Genomic DNA, 15189 nt, shown 5'->3' with positions numbered 1-15189 from the left:
AGTGTAACTGTAAATCATGTAACTAAAGCAGAAGCAGTTGTTGCCTCTCCGTGTCGGCTGTCATCTGATCCCAGGAGGGAGAAATGTCTGTCTGTTTGATTAAAGCACACAAAGTCAGGCCATTAAAAGTCTTCTGTCAAAGCTTTGGTGAAAACTGTGTAAACTTTAATGAATAATTAATAGACAACTATCACTTTACTGGAGATAAGCTTGCTAGGTTGCCATGGCAGAGATGCATGTATTATTTACTGGCAGTGTGAGTCCGACTGTAAGGCAGCTTACAGGCTCTCAGTCGTTTTTAGACCTGTTCAAACAGCGAGGATTAAACGTGGTAGTAATCCACGGGGGACAAACCGGTGTGCCTTAGCTGCGCGTCTACCTCCGAATGAAAAGAGAGGAGCTACACAGTGGTGTTGTGGACCATGTAATGTGGCAGAGGGTTTGCCATGGAGGGGACGATGCTGGTGGCTGGACAGGAGAAGCCACAGAAGCGGGTGAGGTTCCGCGTGGCTTCGGGGAACAGCGGCCGGGTGCTGAAGGAGATGTTCAAGGATGAGGGGCCTTCAGACTCCCTGGATTCGGACTGCACCAGCAGCTCTGACGCAGAGCGGGCCAGCACCCCCTCTACGAGTGGAGAAGGACACCTGTATGGATACCTGGGCTCCGAGCTGGACGACAGCGAGTGCGAGCCGGACAACCTGCTCATGTACGCCGCGGGGGCCACCAAGGATTGGATGTTCACCACCAAGAGGGTCAACATACTCAGTAAAAATGGCACCGTGAGAGGGGTCAGGCACAAAGTCAGCGCAGGTCAGACGCTGTTTGAAAACCTTCCCAATTCCAACAGTGTAAGTACATCTGACAGGGCCTAGTTTCATCTTATTGTTTGATACAATCTAAAATATAACACCAGTTCCCATCAGTGTCGTCTCCGTCCTCAAGTCTAGTTACAGGTAGGAGAAACTCGAAGGCGTAAGACTGGAATAAAAGCTCACAATAGAGGACAAGCTCACAGACCAATTAAAGATTAATGATGCATTTCGTTAAGTGTTTCAAGAGAAACTAATCAGGTTAATGAATTCCAGCCACTTTCTAGTATCCCTGCCGGGGACGTGTTTTTGTATTCTGAGGTAACTCTTTGGCTCGTGTGCTGATGCAAAGGTGATGTCGAGGGTCACATTGATGAGGCCGTTTCTCTGCTTGGTGGTGTTTGGTGAACAAACAGCGTCACCGTAGACTCATTAAAGCTCCTCATCACTTTTTGAGGGGGAAGTTTAGATGCTTGTCACAGTCTGATCTTATCCAAAAGGAACATTCTGGTGTTTTTGCATGTTTTATCAATGTACAAAAATCACGCACACATTACATTATCACCAATGATGTTTAACAGCATGCCGTAACTTCTTAAATGTTTGATAGATTTTGACTCACTTGTTGGATGTGGCTGTTCCGTCAGAATGAAGCTTTATTTATTTAGATAATATAGGAAGCATTGTGTGTTATTGCTATGCAGACTTTGCAACAACGTCTTTACTTTTACCTGCAATAGCTTTCATTAAAAACATGACATGTTGATACATTTTTTAAGTTTCTTTACAGTAAATTGATTTCCAAACTCTGTTGAAATAAATAGTAATCAGAGGCTGTCTGGAAGGGAGGATGAGCACACTTAAAAGTATAAAAATCTTAAAAGGTGATGCGAAGAATACATAAATGGTTAAAACACTTTCTAATGAGCCACCTCATATGAAGGGATTATAAATGATAACCTCCAAACACAAGGCCGAGGAGGGGATTAGATGCCATATTTAGGATCTGCTTTGGTGAAATCCTGGCTTCACCTTGACAAACTGTTCATCATATTAAAGCACAAAGCCTCACAATTCTTAATCATTTGAAGCATTTTAAGATCCCAACGGTTGCTTGAATTGTAACAGGGCTGCTCAGAGAACACAACAGTAATATCGTCTCTTTTTAAATGAAAATGTATCTTTGTGCTTCAAATGTTGGATCAGTGTTATTTTTGACAAATTCTGACTTTTTGATAGTAAACCTGACAGTGAGCCAAGCATCATCACTGTGTTCAAAACAGTTCAAGAACAGGAGTTTGTCATTTTCAGCATATGAACAAAAATGAGTTTTTATGAATCAGTTAAAAGCCATTTTTAAGAGCAACCTTTGGGTCACCATGCCTCTACCTTTTCACAATTAGAAAAGTGGTACCAGATACAAGAAATAGAGTGGAAATATCATCATATAAAATGAAGCTGATATCTCTTGTACTGAAATTTTACATCTTTATTTTTTCCAGCTGGGAGGCATTGTTTTATCTCTGCATAGTACAGTTGATCTTTTTGAAAAACACAAAAAATAACTTTGTAACTGCAATAACGATTGTTTTTACTTCCTCTTAGTTGGAGTTAGCTCTTGAATTTGGGCGAATAGTGATCTACACTACGAGTTTCCGTGTGGTGAGGACAACATTTGAGCGCTGCGAGCTGGTCCGGAAGATCTTCCAGAACCACAGGGTGAAGTTTGTGGAGAAGAACATCGCCCTGGACATCGAGTACGGGAAGGAGTTGGAGGAGCGGTGCAAACGAGTGGGAGAACCTCCCTCGTTACCTGTGGTGTTCATTGACGGACACTACCTCGGGGTCAGCTCTAATTCTTCACTCCTGTCGAATGACATCTGAGGTCAATATCTTGCACATTCACACACTGAGCTCACTGACTATTGAATTATGTTTTTCAGGGTGCTGAGAAAATTCTAGGTATGAATGAATCAGGAGAGCTTCAAGACCTTCTGATGAAAATCGAGGTTTGTTTTCACAGTGTTTGCATTGAAAATAAATAATTAATGGCAGTAAAAACTGATGATTTTCCTGTGATTCAGGTTAAGTCAACCGCTCGATTTGACACGAGGTCTTTAATTGATTGCGTGTTTCACTAGCACATATGTTAAAGCATAAGATAACTTCATAAAGTCATGATGAATTAACGCTTTGTGGTCACTGAAGATGAACACTGGAAACAGGAGCAGTCATTTCCCCTCACCAGTCGTGTCATCAATAAAACACGAGCAAACTGCAATGTAAAAGATGCATGCACATCAATAAGCGGCCATCAATAATGGAGGGCGTGTTATTGATTCTGCCTCCAACACATTTGTCCAAACACACCAATGCTTTGGCTCATCGCTCGGTGGTACAAACCGGGGTTCTGTAAATGATTTCTGTTTCTCACTGGGCTGCAGCCCCGTCTGTCACATGAGCACTGGCCTTTTCTTCAGGCCTTGGTTGTAATTTAGACCCAACAAGAGTCGTCCTAAGTGAATACAAAGCAGTGTTATGACATTTAAGTCATGCATTCCAGTCTCTGCAGGCTATTAAAAAAAAAAGAAACATGCAGCTCTGAAAGGTCATGCATACACTAATCAGTCCAGAACTGGCCTGCAACGTGGCTTTAGTGTGTTTACATCTGCAGAGTTGAAATTTGTGATTAGAGGGTTTTGTTACACATTTTGGGAGATACACTTTATTGTCAATAGTTGGATGAGAAGATTGATCTTTTTAAAATAGCTTTTGTATTAATGTTGACTGATGTGGATTTATTTTAAACAGCAGCAATGGTGCCTTTGCAGCCATCTGCAGACAGTTTGTTGTACTTCTTTTTTTGCCAAGTTGGAGATATCATCACTGTCTGAAATTCCCAATATTGTCGACTCGGAATTACAACCCGGAGGATGACGTGAACTGTTATACTGACTAAGTTGCTCCTAATTATTGTCTAAATGATCAGAAGTAAACACAGCATGTGTCAGACTTTTGCTGGGGGCAGTGACTTTCCGGAGTTTCTGCTGCACCCGGGCCAAGAAATATATTTTTTTTACGGATAAAACAAAGTGTATATGACGTGTTGATGAGTCAGCTTTGGAAGTGTTGGTATGTGGATTTTTCTGACTTTGTATAAAGTCAGACTAAGTGTTTTCCTGTTTCCAGTCTTTATTGTAAGCTAACGTATACGTGAGTGGTATTGATCTCTTCATGTAACTCTAAACAAAAAAAGAGTATTTCCCAAAATATCAGATTATTCTTCAAAGTTTTAAGTCATTTGTGCCAAAATAAGCTCAGCTAATATGTTGTATCTCCAAACATGTGGCTTTAGGAAGACAAAGAAACCAGCCCTGTTTTTCACAGAGAATGTAGACATTTAAGGTGTCAGTATTAAATGTTGGCTATCTTATCTGGAATGTAAATATGTATCTATCCATGTATCTAGAGGGTACAGCAGCCCCAGACGTGCCAGACCTGTGGGGGCTTTGCCTTCATCCCGTGCCCAATGTGCCATGGCAGCAAGATGTCCGTGTTTCGCAACTGCTTCACGGATTCCTTCAAAGCCCTCAAGTGCACTTCCTGCAACGAGAACGGCCTGCAGCCCTGTGTGAGCTGCAGCCACTGAGGATGTTACGTGCCTGAGCCAACATCCTTTACGCAGGACCTTCAGCTGGACTGTAACACAGGCAGTGAAATGAAACACAGCAGGACTCTTCCTCCATGGCCATTGTTAGCAAAGAAAAAATACATTTGTAATAAAAATCTGTGACTTTGTGGATCTGGTGTTGTTGTCTGGTAAATCTCTATAATTCATGACAGGAATGTGTTAATATTTTATGAGCTTATTGCAAAATTCTCATTGATAGGTTTCTGTAAACACGTCTGCCTACTAAGGAGCCATGAACTAGTTTCACCCGAGGTCAACTTAAGCTTGTTATTCATTAAGTGACAATGCTCTCATTACTAATCCCATATCAGAGAGAGTTAAGGATGACGGAGACAAAGGACAGAGAGGGGAAGTAAAAGGGCTCAGTTTGCATGAAACTTGACCTTTGTTCACGATTGAGCACCAAACATCATTGAAACCTCACATAAAACTTTCAAAATGTAAGATTGGTTTTAGGTGTATGAGGTGTAATAAACTGGCAACTGAGTGTTTATAGGACAGAATGAAGAAGACAAATTGAAATACAAATAAATCGAGGGAATCAAACACATTCAAACCTTTTAATAGCACATAATATATTTCCGCTACATAGATCTTAAATGATAAGTTGATTGAAAAAAGAAAAAGGCAACGAATTTTGATAATCGATTAATCGTTGAAGTCATTTTTCCAGCAGAAATCCTCACAGTTTCCGCTTCTCAACTGTGAGGATTTGCTGATTTTCTTTGTCTCTTGTTTGTGATGTAAACTGAATATCTCCAAATGATGGCTGGACAAAAAAAAAAAAAGACATTTGAAGATGTCACATTTGGGGCAATTTGTAATTGTGAGGAATTTGACGATTGTTTTTTTTCTGAGATTTTATAGACCAAGCGATTAATCGATAATGAAAATCATCGTCGGTTGCAGTAGATCACTACACTCCCAAACAATAACCTTTTCAGAAGAAACCCCAGTTTCTGCCTCTCCTTTTAAAAACAATCCGTGTTATCCTGCAGCACATTTAAACTTTTTCTTCATCAAGATGGTTCTCAAACGATTCTGGAAATAGCTTCAGAACAGCAGTAGGTTTTCAAAGATTTTAATAGGAAAATGGAGACGCTTAGCTCAGAGTACAGATGGGTTCATCCAGAAGCAGCATGCGATGTGACTAATTGGTTCAATAATGTATTGGCTGCACAGGGATTGAGGTTTGCATTGAATAATTCAACCCAAAGAGACCTCCATGTGCTCCAGTTTTCTTCAGCCTCACAAAAAAAAAGAGCAATGCATTTCATGTTTTTGACGACATCAGCATGAAAATCAAGACAAATCACTCAAGTCACCAACGATCCTCACACGCAATCCTCGCCGTTCAGTGTTTTCCACACATGATGTCATTTGTTGGCTGCCATCCAAAGGGTCAGAGAAACGCAGCGCCCGAGCAGCTCAGATCTCTATGCTGTCATAGCCCTGTACAATGCTGCTTGAACATGATTAGACAAGGCAGCACTGTAAAGAGGCTAAAAGCGTAGAGCAGTGTGATGGTGATCATCCGCCATGAAGACCTTTGCTGCCATCAAACACTACCTGGCTCGTTCTAGATGCTCCTGCACCTGTGATTGAAACAGCAACAAAATCGATTATTTAGGAGAAAGAAAATAGGAAACAAACGGTGCGTAAAGCTAAAAAAAAAAAAAAAAGGTTGAGGGTTTTCTGCATTGCTAATGGGAGATGATTACATCCCTGCACAAAATCTCATTTCTTTAATTCAATTCCGCACCGAGTAGTAATGTGGTTTGGGTTTTTGTAACCGCAGGCTTGTGGTGATGAAGGGGGAGGTTGCATGAAAATCTGAGACCCCAACTGTGCTGGTTTACTGCGCCCCCTTCTGTGGGCTGCCGGAGACGAGAAATATGAGAGAGGATGCATCGAATATTATCACAAAAACAACCACATCTGCTTTCCATCTGCTCACAAAACAAACCAATGAACAATACTAAAACTGATGTGATGTGCGGAAGGATTGAAGATGTGTGGTGATCTCCAGACGTGACGCGTCTCGAAGCATGTTTTTATATAATGAGCCTAATCAGCCTCAAGATCTGCTTCTTCTTTCTTTTTTTTTTTTAAGTCAACGTGCACAAGCGACCGTTTCTTTCTCTGCGGAGGGGAGACATGAAAGGAAACACGATGGGCAGCGGCTCTGGCACAAGTGATCTTGGGAATGGTATGATGAGACATGACACCGATATGCGCGCAACACCCAAAAATGTGAAGACAACATTCAACGGTCTAAAAACCTGCAATGGCGTTTGTCCGCATTGTCTCCGCTCTCCGGGCTCGGCGAGATATTATTTCAGTCGAGTAGTCTAGCGTGGGTCCAGCCGCGATGCTGTGCGTAATGTTTTGAACGGTCGGTCAATGCGCAGACTGGTTGGAAATGATGTTTTTATTGACGTCAGCGTGCAGGCTAGTCCCCCCCCCCTCCTCCCTCCTCCCTTCTCTCTCATCCACACAACTGCACCATCTAATGGACTTGGGTTTACATCCCAGTCAACCATCTGAGCTTTAAACAGGAAATAAGCCTTCAATCAAAGAAGAAAGGAACAATGTTCCTCTTTAGTGTTCCAGATGCGTTCAGGTCTTCTTTAATGCATCCAAGAGTCATTGTTTTGGGGTAACAATCCACATACAAGACATGTTGAGAAGTGTTGTGCTCCGTAATGAAGCAGTTCCGACAAGAAATCCGACACACAAGACAGAAAACGAAAGCAAAATTATTTAATAAATTATTTCAAATTTATTCCAACTCCTTCAGCAGCGGCGACATTGTTACAACCAAGGGGGGGGAATATTATTACACTATTAACACCTTCAAAAATATATATCCAACCTCCCAAATGTCTCCTCCGCCCCCCCACCCCCCTCACCCACCTTCTGAAGCAGAGTAACATGTTTAACAGGCAGGTGTGCTCCAGCTGAGGCTGACTAAAGTAAATGCAGAATGAAAACCAAAAAGCGCAGTTTGACAATGATTATTCAGCAGAAACAGAGTAGGAGATAATTCACTTGATACACATACTGTAAGGCCGACATCCTGACTGATTAAAAACCTGGTTGAGACGGGAGGGGGGGGGGCTGGCTGGTCCAAACATCACCATGGACCACATATTTACACCCAGGCGCTTGCATCGTCATCTTTGGATCAGTACAATCAGTCACCTGCTGATCAGCTGCCAGACCTCACAAGACAAATTTGGAGACCATCAGAGTTTGAAGTGTGAAGCTGGCAGAGAGAGAGCTGTGACATGAAAGAGAGGGGTGCCACTTTGTATAAAGAGCAACATGTCCAATAAATGGTAAATGAATACATTTGTTAGTTAGACTTTCAACTTGTCTACGTATCGACTTTGAAGGACAACACCCTGTTTCCTAATATCTAGTTTTTGCATAAGCTGATGCTCATTACCGCTTCTGCATTCGTTCACTTTTCCAACTCCAGCATACAATCAAATGAAAAGTCTTAACACCGTTTAATTCGGTTTTTTTAACCCTGTAATAGAAATAAAATCGATTCATCACAGACAGCAGCAGCATCGCGCCATCTTCAGTTCCTCCGTTATAACTTTAAAAGAAAAAAAACATCCACCTTGTCTCGCAGTTAAACCTGGTTTGAATATGTAGCTCTCAGGTCTCCTTCGTACTAACGGAGGAAACACCGTCACTGTGGTTCAAGCATCACATTAAAGTAAAGTACACATCTAGTAAATGATACTGGTCCTGTTTGGAGATTGTGTTTCTGAAGCAGTCTCGTTTTCAACCGAACTCAAACATATTGATGCAGGAATGCGAGTTCAAAACGACCCCGAGACTAAACGGTCACGTACGTTTGTGACCAGAGGTTTGAATTTATCTTACAATTTCAGGCGACTAATGACAGTTCTTAAGTCTTCAGCCAGAAACACTCACACTTGAATGTGAAAGTGGATCTTTGGCAGGTCGAAAATTCTCAGCTAAAGATCATTGATCATCGCCCAAACACTGTCCTCCACTACGGTTGTGGACTATTCTACTGTAAGACTTGATGAGTTGTGCAGAGACGGAGGTTTGTTTTGTGGTGGTCAGGGTGGGAGGCAGATAGCGGAGGCAGGCTTGGCCCTCCTTCCGTCTTTCACTCTTCTTTTCATAGCAGGATGTTCCCTCAGCTCGTCATTATAGTATCTCCAAGTCTACATGACGAACCTCCGGGTTACGTTGCTGCAGAGGAACAAAACACGGTTACATACACATCTGTCTTTGCTGTGCAAATAAATCCCAGTAAACAGATATAACACCACCATCCTGAAACAGTAAAAACTGGTACAACGTTCAAGAACCTTGAGTTCTTTCTCCAAGCGGTCCACCTCGGCCCCCAGAGTGTCGATGATGTTCTCCCCATGTTTCAGCATGAAGCTCTCCAGCTCCTCGGGGGTCTTCACCAGCTGAATCTCCTGCAGACACACAAAAGCACACACTTAACTTAAGTAAGTGCAGATAAAGGTAAGCAATGCAGATGCATTTTTTTTTTTTTTTTAAAGACCACATCAACTTACATTGAGGATTTGGTCAATGTCTTGTTTTTCCAGATAAGACCGTGTCACCACTCGGCCATCAAAGTCAACCTCAGCCTTGAAGCGCACTTTGCTCAATCCCAGATCGGTGGCCTTCACATCGTGGATGGCTCTGCTCAAAATAAAATAATCATACTTTAAACTTGGTCAGAGAACAAAACATCGTTACTTGATACTTCAGTGGATTCCCCGCTTCAACACGGTGTGTTTATAAAGTCATGTGAATGACGTACTAACCGGTTCAAAGACCACAACGTTTATATCTTAAAGTAAAGTGTGTTCATGTTCATGTTGTGACCGAGGCTTTAAACTAGATCACAGTGTACAGCTGGCCCTGAAGACGGTTGCATGTAAGGACTAGTAAATACCAGATGGTCTATTTAAAGCCCGAGTGGTGTCCATCAACATCAGTATGTTATATATTCACAGCCGTGGAGGTGTGTGTGTGTGTGCACCAGAGTGTGTGTGTCTGTTCATTAACTGACCTCACTGCGGGGTCGTTCTCCAGGAACTCGGTAAGCTTCTGCACGCGCTCGGGCTGTATGGAGCGACCCAGCAGAGCCTCTGTGTTGGTGTAGATGAGGAAGGCCGAGACGCTGCCCAGCAACGTGCCCACGCCGAGAGAGCCCAGGCTGTCGAAGTGAGGGTTACCTGGGAGCACACGGGCCGAGGGACAAAGGAAAAGAATCTGGATCATTGCCCACATTGACTTAAGATAATAGAATAGAATAAAACTGAATGACTCCAATAATCCAACAATGTCTCCAGGCCTCCGTGTTTACCTGTGAGTGAGGTGAGCCCCATGCAGCTGGCAGCCATGATGACTCCTAACACAGCAGCAGTATCCTCCAGCAGCACGACATTAGTACTGGGGTCTCGACTCTGCATTACTGCACACAAAAAACAACACAAAACCACATTTACACTGGAACCTTCAAGCAGCATGACACCAATTTGGGATTTATCTACATGACATTTACATTTGTTATCAGATATGCTCTTTGGTAGCATGATGGCTGATTTGACTTCCTTCACAATATGCAAATTAACTCGGCCTGAATGACACCGTCTGTGTGCAATGACAGAAAACACCTGGTTTAATTTAACTACGGAGGTACAGATGGATCCATATTAAACTGATCCTGATTGTCTAAACAGTAATGTTATTACGTTTGGTTATTCTGTGCTAAAGAAATCTATTGCATGTCTGTTCATCCAAGGAGAGTTTCTTCCATTTTTTTTCTTAAGGATTTATGGAGATAAGCGTTAAGTAAACTGCTATCTGAGCGCTACAGATTCATTGTAATGCCAGGTGCATCATCAATTAATAACATACATATTTCAATTGTACATACCATATTCATAAAAAGACACTCCATGTAGCTGGGCGCTCCTCTTTATCTCATTGACAGCTACTAGTAACGTTGCTGAGAAACACAAATACAAAGAGATGCTTCAGTACAAAACGCTACGTAAAGTCAAAATGTCCTCAAAGATCTGGAGCTTCATGTTTATAAACTACCTCCTTCAGACACCAGAGAGCCCGCCAGAATACAGTAGGCCTGAAACAAAAACGTGACGTGTTGGATCATCATCATCCTTCATATATATCTGATACCACACAGACGAGTCAAAACAGACACTCACCCAAAGCAAAGACTCAATGGGCGCTGGGTGCAGCAATCCCATAATGCCATGGTACCAGGAGAGGCCTGCTCCCATCATAAAGATACCCACTCCACTGATGAGGGAGGCGATGTAGCGCATGTTGGTGAAGCCGTACCTGGACAAGACAAACGGTCTCTGTTACAGCTGACGGTCATTTTAATAAAACCAACGACTAGTTTTCACCCTTCAACAACATTTAAGCCAACCGTTGTTTTGTTGGTGTTATAGTGTGATGCTGGTGCTTACGGGTGGCCGGCATCCGGGTTGCGGACAGACTGGCTGATTCCCAGAGCGAGCAGAGCCTGGTTGCAGGTGTCGGCCAGAGAGTGGATGGCCTCTGAGAACATGCTAGCTGATCCAGTGTAGACCCAAGCCAGGAGCTTGAAGAAGAAATTCAGCCCATTGCTGAGGAACCAGAAAAACGAGTGGATCAAGCACTCAAACGGCAATAAAAAGGTTAATAATAATAATAATAATAATAATAATAATAACTTTAATTTTAAAGCACCTTTAAAAAGCAGAGTTTACAAAGTGCTTTGACGGACAAATAAACAAAAATAAAGCCGAAAAAAAGCAAGACAAACCAAGGTCAAATTCAGACACTCATAAAACAGCACAATAGATGAAATAATAAAACCAATCGATACAACAACAAACTAAATAAATAAATAACTCAACTTTTTTCTGTTTATTGCAAAGTATTTGAGCTTTTCTGTGTTGATGCTCCTGAATCACTGCATTATTACTTCAGCTGGACCTCTCCTCTACTTGGGACATCACTTTTGAATCCAAACTAAGTGAAGTAAAGACTTCATGTGACTGCACATGTTCTCTAACACAATCACTCTAATCTAATAGGCTACAGGACATGTGAGGTCCCACGCAGCTCCCAATTCAGATTTTCACATCTTTACTAATAAAAACTAGACGGTGCAGGGGATGTTTTAGTTAATTAAAATCGGTCCTCACCACGGCATCTCCATCAAGTGAAGAACGACATTACAACAAAACCAATCAGCAGTCAGGAACAAGGGCGAGAGAATCTAAACTTACATGCAAATAGCGACCATGACCACCTTCCCCGGCCCTTGTGAGAAAGTCGCCCTCTGGACTGATCGAGGCTTCGTGGAACAAAGAAAAAGCAAAGTGAAGTTCCATAACCGACCGTTGATTTATCAAACACACATGATTGGGAATTTACAGCTCTGTTGCTTACACGACAAAATGCTACAGTTGATGTTATCTCATGAACAATACTCAAAAACAAACCAGAGTACAGAATATACCGTGACATACCAGAGAGGTGTAACACAGTATAGTATTAAAATAACATCACTGTACACTAAAGAGGACTCCATGACACACAAATACAGCTTTTATGTCCACGTTCTCTTTCACATTTAAAACATGACGTGGTCGTATTGATCGTATAATCAAACAAAAGGACAGGCAAAAATAAAAGTGCTCACCTTCGTGTTTCCCCAAAAGTCTTTGTATTCCTTCAACAACTGTTGATTTCGAAAAACATCTGGAGGTCAACAAACAAGAGATGCAAATAAAACAGTGTGTCAAACAGACCAAAGAATTCATAACAGCTGAGAAACAAATCAGGTAAGTTGTACAAATATTCACCACGTTTCTAGTTGGGCTCAGTTTTCACATTGAAGGAAACAAACTGATTCGAGAGTTGGATGAGAAGATTAACACTCTTAGCTATAGATATATTGATATAGTTAGCCTATATCCTCCCAGCACCTCGATAGCTCTGTCACATGACTTTATATTGTGTTTGTTTAATCTGTACAAAAGTCAAAGTAGAAGACTATCCTCGGTGTTACAGGAGGTTATGTGTGGGACTACTTTTTGGCTGCGAGCTGTGACTTCACTCAGCAGCTATGTGGCAGCTAATCAGAGCCAAGAAATAGTCCGGCACAAAAGAAAATATAATTTATTTTACATTTGTGTTCTGAACTCAGGCGAGCTGTTTCCAGACTTTCTGCTAAGTTAAGCAAACCTGCTGTTGTATAATATGAACGTGGTTTTAATCTTCTCATCAAACTCTGTGGCAGAAAGCGAAAAGACAAGATATTCCGTATTATTGCATGTTGTTCACACAGATTCACAACCAGCCAGAGAATAATAAAAACCTACTCTCTATGTACTCTCGCTCCACTTCTTTCCTGAGATTTCTCTCTCGGGCTAGAGCCTCTTGGCTTCCCCATACCTCCAGTGCTCTAATTGTCACAGAGATAAATAAACAGTCAATAAACGTTGAAGAATATATCAATACAAAATTGGTGATTTACGCAATCATTTGTTTAAAGGATGTATGACTAACTTGGCTTCCACGTCTGACCGCAGGAAGACGGTGAACGCCTCTGTGTCGTCGTGAGGGCTGCGTCTCCTGATCTTTCGAAGCTGTTCCAGATCACTGTGAACGTAGAATGACAAGGTAAGAAAAAGATTTAGGAAGACCCGAGTTAAACAGCATTAGGCAATCTTATACCAGCTGATTACAACGGCATGTTCACTTATTAACTAGAAGGAAATTGAGCTAGCACTGAACGTGGTTACAGTGAACAGAGGAGCATTCAGTATGGGGACATATAGTTTAGTGAAGCTTATATCAAATGAAACAGTGAGTTTGGGGATCAGGAGGTACCTTGGTTTGAGGCAGAACTCATTCATGGCTCTGACTGCCGTGATGAAGTTGTTCTTAGTGTACTTGGCTCCATATTCCCTTTTCTTCAGCACGGCCCGAACTGCATATTACAACAGAGGGAAACTATGAAATACAGTTTTTCATCCGCATTCATTAGTCCTCATTATAGTGCAAGTGAATCAAAAGTGAGGCACAGAGTCTGTTTCAGGTGAAGCATGCACAAATGTTGATCAGTACCTTTCACTTGAATTGTCTCAGTCTTCGTCAGCCCCTGAGAAGTTGGACCTGTGAGAGCAAAGATTTAAATGGACTATTTATGAAATATTTCCCGGTGCTTAGGGTGTGAGGGCGTGCAATAACGACCCCTTTAGCAGTTTTAACAGGGGAAAATTGTAAAAAACAAAATGAATGTACACAAGACAATGGCACACCAAACTCCAAGATCAGATGACAACTTCTGCAGTATTTTGACATTTTAAAGTCACCTATTGAAGCTGGGGTGGCTTTTACAGCAGCAGACAGGACGTTTTCTGCTGATGGAGCACCACCGGATGCTGATTTTGGGGGTCCATCGTCACTGCTGCCAGAGGTAGAGTAGTACTGCACCTTTCCCAGCCCTAGAGAAGCAACCCGGCAGTCTGGAAGGCTGAACCACAGGTTGTGTATGCCTCCACTCTGCCAACCTGTGCAACAGAATGTAGAACAGGGTTTGAGAGAGCAGAGTAGAAGAAGCCTAAATGTGTAACACGTCCCGGTACATCACGTCGATATCAAGAGTCCTCACCGTAGCACAGCTGGTTGAACCTCGGGGACAGCTGAGAGAGAGGCGCCCGGTGCTGCAGGGAGACCCTGCAGAAGACGTGCCACGGTCTGTGGGCGAGGCTGGGGAACATGCTCGGTACCGGAGTGAAGGATCTTTGCGACACAAATGGCACACCGGTTATGTTAGCTTGTCAACTTAACCTACTTCAGACAGATTAACGCCAAGACATCGCCTCTCAACCTACGTACCGGCTAACACCACTACGGAGCCACTCAGTTGGCTAACTTAGCTAGGGTTAGCTAGCTACATAACATCGTCAGCGGCCGCGTAAAGTAACACGTTCTGTGTGACATGTTTACACGAAGCAACTGAATGTCGCGTACATTTGAGATAAAGTCAATAAAAAAAAGCCAATACCTTTCTATTGTGAGGTTTGTGCTGCATAATCTGTGTCCATTTTGAGAATCTATGGTCAAACTGACTGGACGTGAACTGTGACACACGAGTGACGTCGGCGCTCTTCTCGCGAGAGTTTAGTCGGGTCTGTCACGTCGACTAGTATCGCGATATTTTGTAAACCAAACAAGGTCATTTATTTTATTTCACTTTTTTGACAGTCATCAAACTAAATCATATTCTGTTCAGAATAAAAGTTAAAAGTTAATTGGATTTTAAATATTTTTAAAATACATTCTTTAAAAAGAATAGATTACATGAGTCCTGCACTATACATCTCATTGTAGTAAAAGTATGCAAATGTCAGCAAAATCCACAATAAGTACCACAAGTAAAAATACTAATCGTTATGCAGCAGAATGGACCCTGTAAGGGGAAATCTTGTATCTATCACATATTGATTTATTAACATCCAAACACAATTTTAGTCTTGTGTAAATGGTTGACATGGACTACATTTAAATTACTTTATATCGTGTTTGGAAGTTTAATCTTAGTTATATGTACATCATATGTTTGTATGTAAAAAGCCCTCTCAACTGTTAAGC

The 15189-nt window shown here is 42.0% G+C and overlaps 2 protein-coding genes across 2 annotated transcripts; one reads left to right on the top strand and one right to left on the bottom strand.

The window, feature by feature from the left end:
- The first annotated feature begins 446 nt into the window (after window positions 1–446).
- Window positions 447–4458, top strand: grxcr1a (glutaredoxin and cysteine rich domain containing 1 a). The gene is made up of 4 exons (XM_031862464.1): window positions 447–848; window positions 2415–2654; window positions 2753–2818; window positions 4279–4458. Exons 1-4 carry the CDS (start codon window positions 447–449, stop codon window positions 4456–4458), a joined length of 888 nt encoding a protein of 295 aa, XP_031718324.1.
- A 588-nt stretch (window positions 4459–5046) lies between these two features.
- Window positions 5047–15102, bottom strand: slc30a9 (solute carrier family 30 member 9). The gene is made up of 18 exons (XM_031862693.1): window positions 14603–15102; window positions 14207–14337; window positions 13908–14105; window positions 13660–13707; window positions 13423–13522; window positions 13099–13191; window positions 12912–12994; window positions 12230–12288; window positions 11814–11881; window positions 11007–11165; window positions 10740–10875; window positions 10615–10654; window positions 10448–10519; window positions 9875–9982; window positions 9578–9743; window positions 9075–9204; window positions 8859–8972; window positions 5047–8739 (listed from the first exon to the last, which is right to left on the bottom strand). The coding sequence occupies exons 2-18, from the start codon at window positions 14313–14315 to the stop codon at window positions 8695–8697; spliced, it is 1728 nt and encodes a 575-aa protein (XP_031718553.1). The 5' UTR covers window positions 14316–14337; window positions 14603–15102; the 3' UTR covers window positions 5047–8694.
- Window positions 15103–15189: the final 87 nt, after the last annotated feature.

Source organism: Anarrhichthys ocellatus, unplaced genomic scaffold (assembly GCF_004355925.1).
Source record: "Anarrhichthys ocellatus isolate YVR2014 unplaced genomic scaffold, GSC_Weel_1.0 scaffold27, whole genome shotgun sequence".
Taxonomy (NCBI): Eukaryota; Metazoa; Chordata; class Actinopteri; order Perciformes; family Anarhichadidae; genus Anarrhichthys; species Anarrhichthys ocellatus.
Note: the sequence above shows the minus strand (reverse complement) of the source record. Positions and strands in the feature narration are given on the sequence as shown.

Coding starts and splice junctions, on each gene's coding strand:
- grxcr1a (XM_031862464.1), top strand. CDS start 447: ATGGAGGGGACGATGCTGGTGGCTGGACAGGAGAAGCCACAGAAGCGG. Junction 2,655..2,752: donor TTGACGGACACTACCTCGGG/GTCAGCTCTAAT, acceptor TATGTTTTTCAG/GGTGCTGAGAAAATTCTAGG. Junction 2,819..4,278: donor ACCTTCTGATGAAAATCGAG/GTTTGTTTTCAC, acceptor CCATGTATCTAG/AGGGTACAGCAGCCCCAGAC.
- slc30a9 (XM_031862693.1), bottom strand. CDS start 14,315: ATGTTCCCCAGCCTCGCCCACAGACCGTGGCACGTCTTCTGCAGGGTC. Junction 9,744..9,874: donor GGGGCTCACCTCACTCACAG/GTAAACACGGAG, acceptor GTGTGCTCCCAG/GTAACCCTCACTTCGACAGC. Junction 8,973..9,074: donor ACATTGACCAAATCCTCAAT/GTAAGTTGATGT, acceptor GTGTGTCTGCAG/GAGATTCAGCTGGTGAAGAC.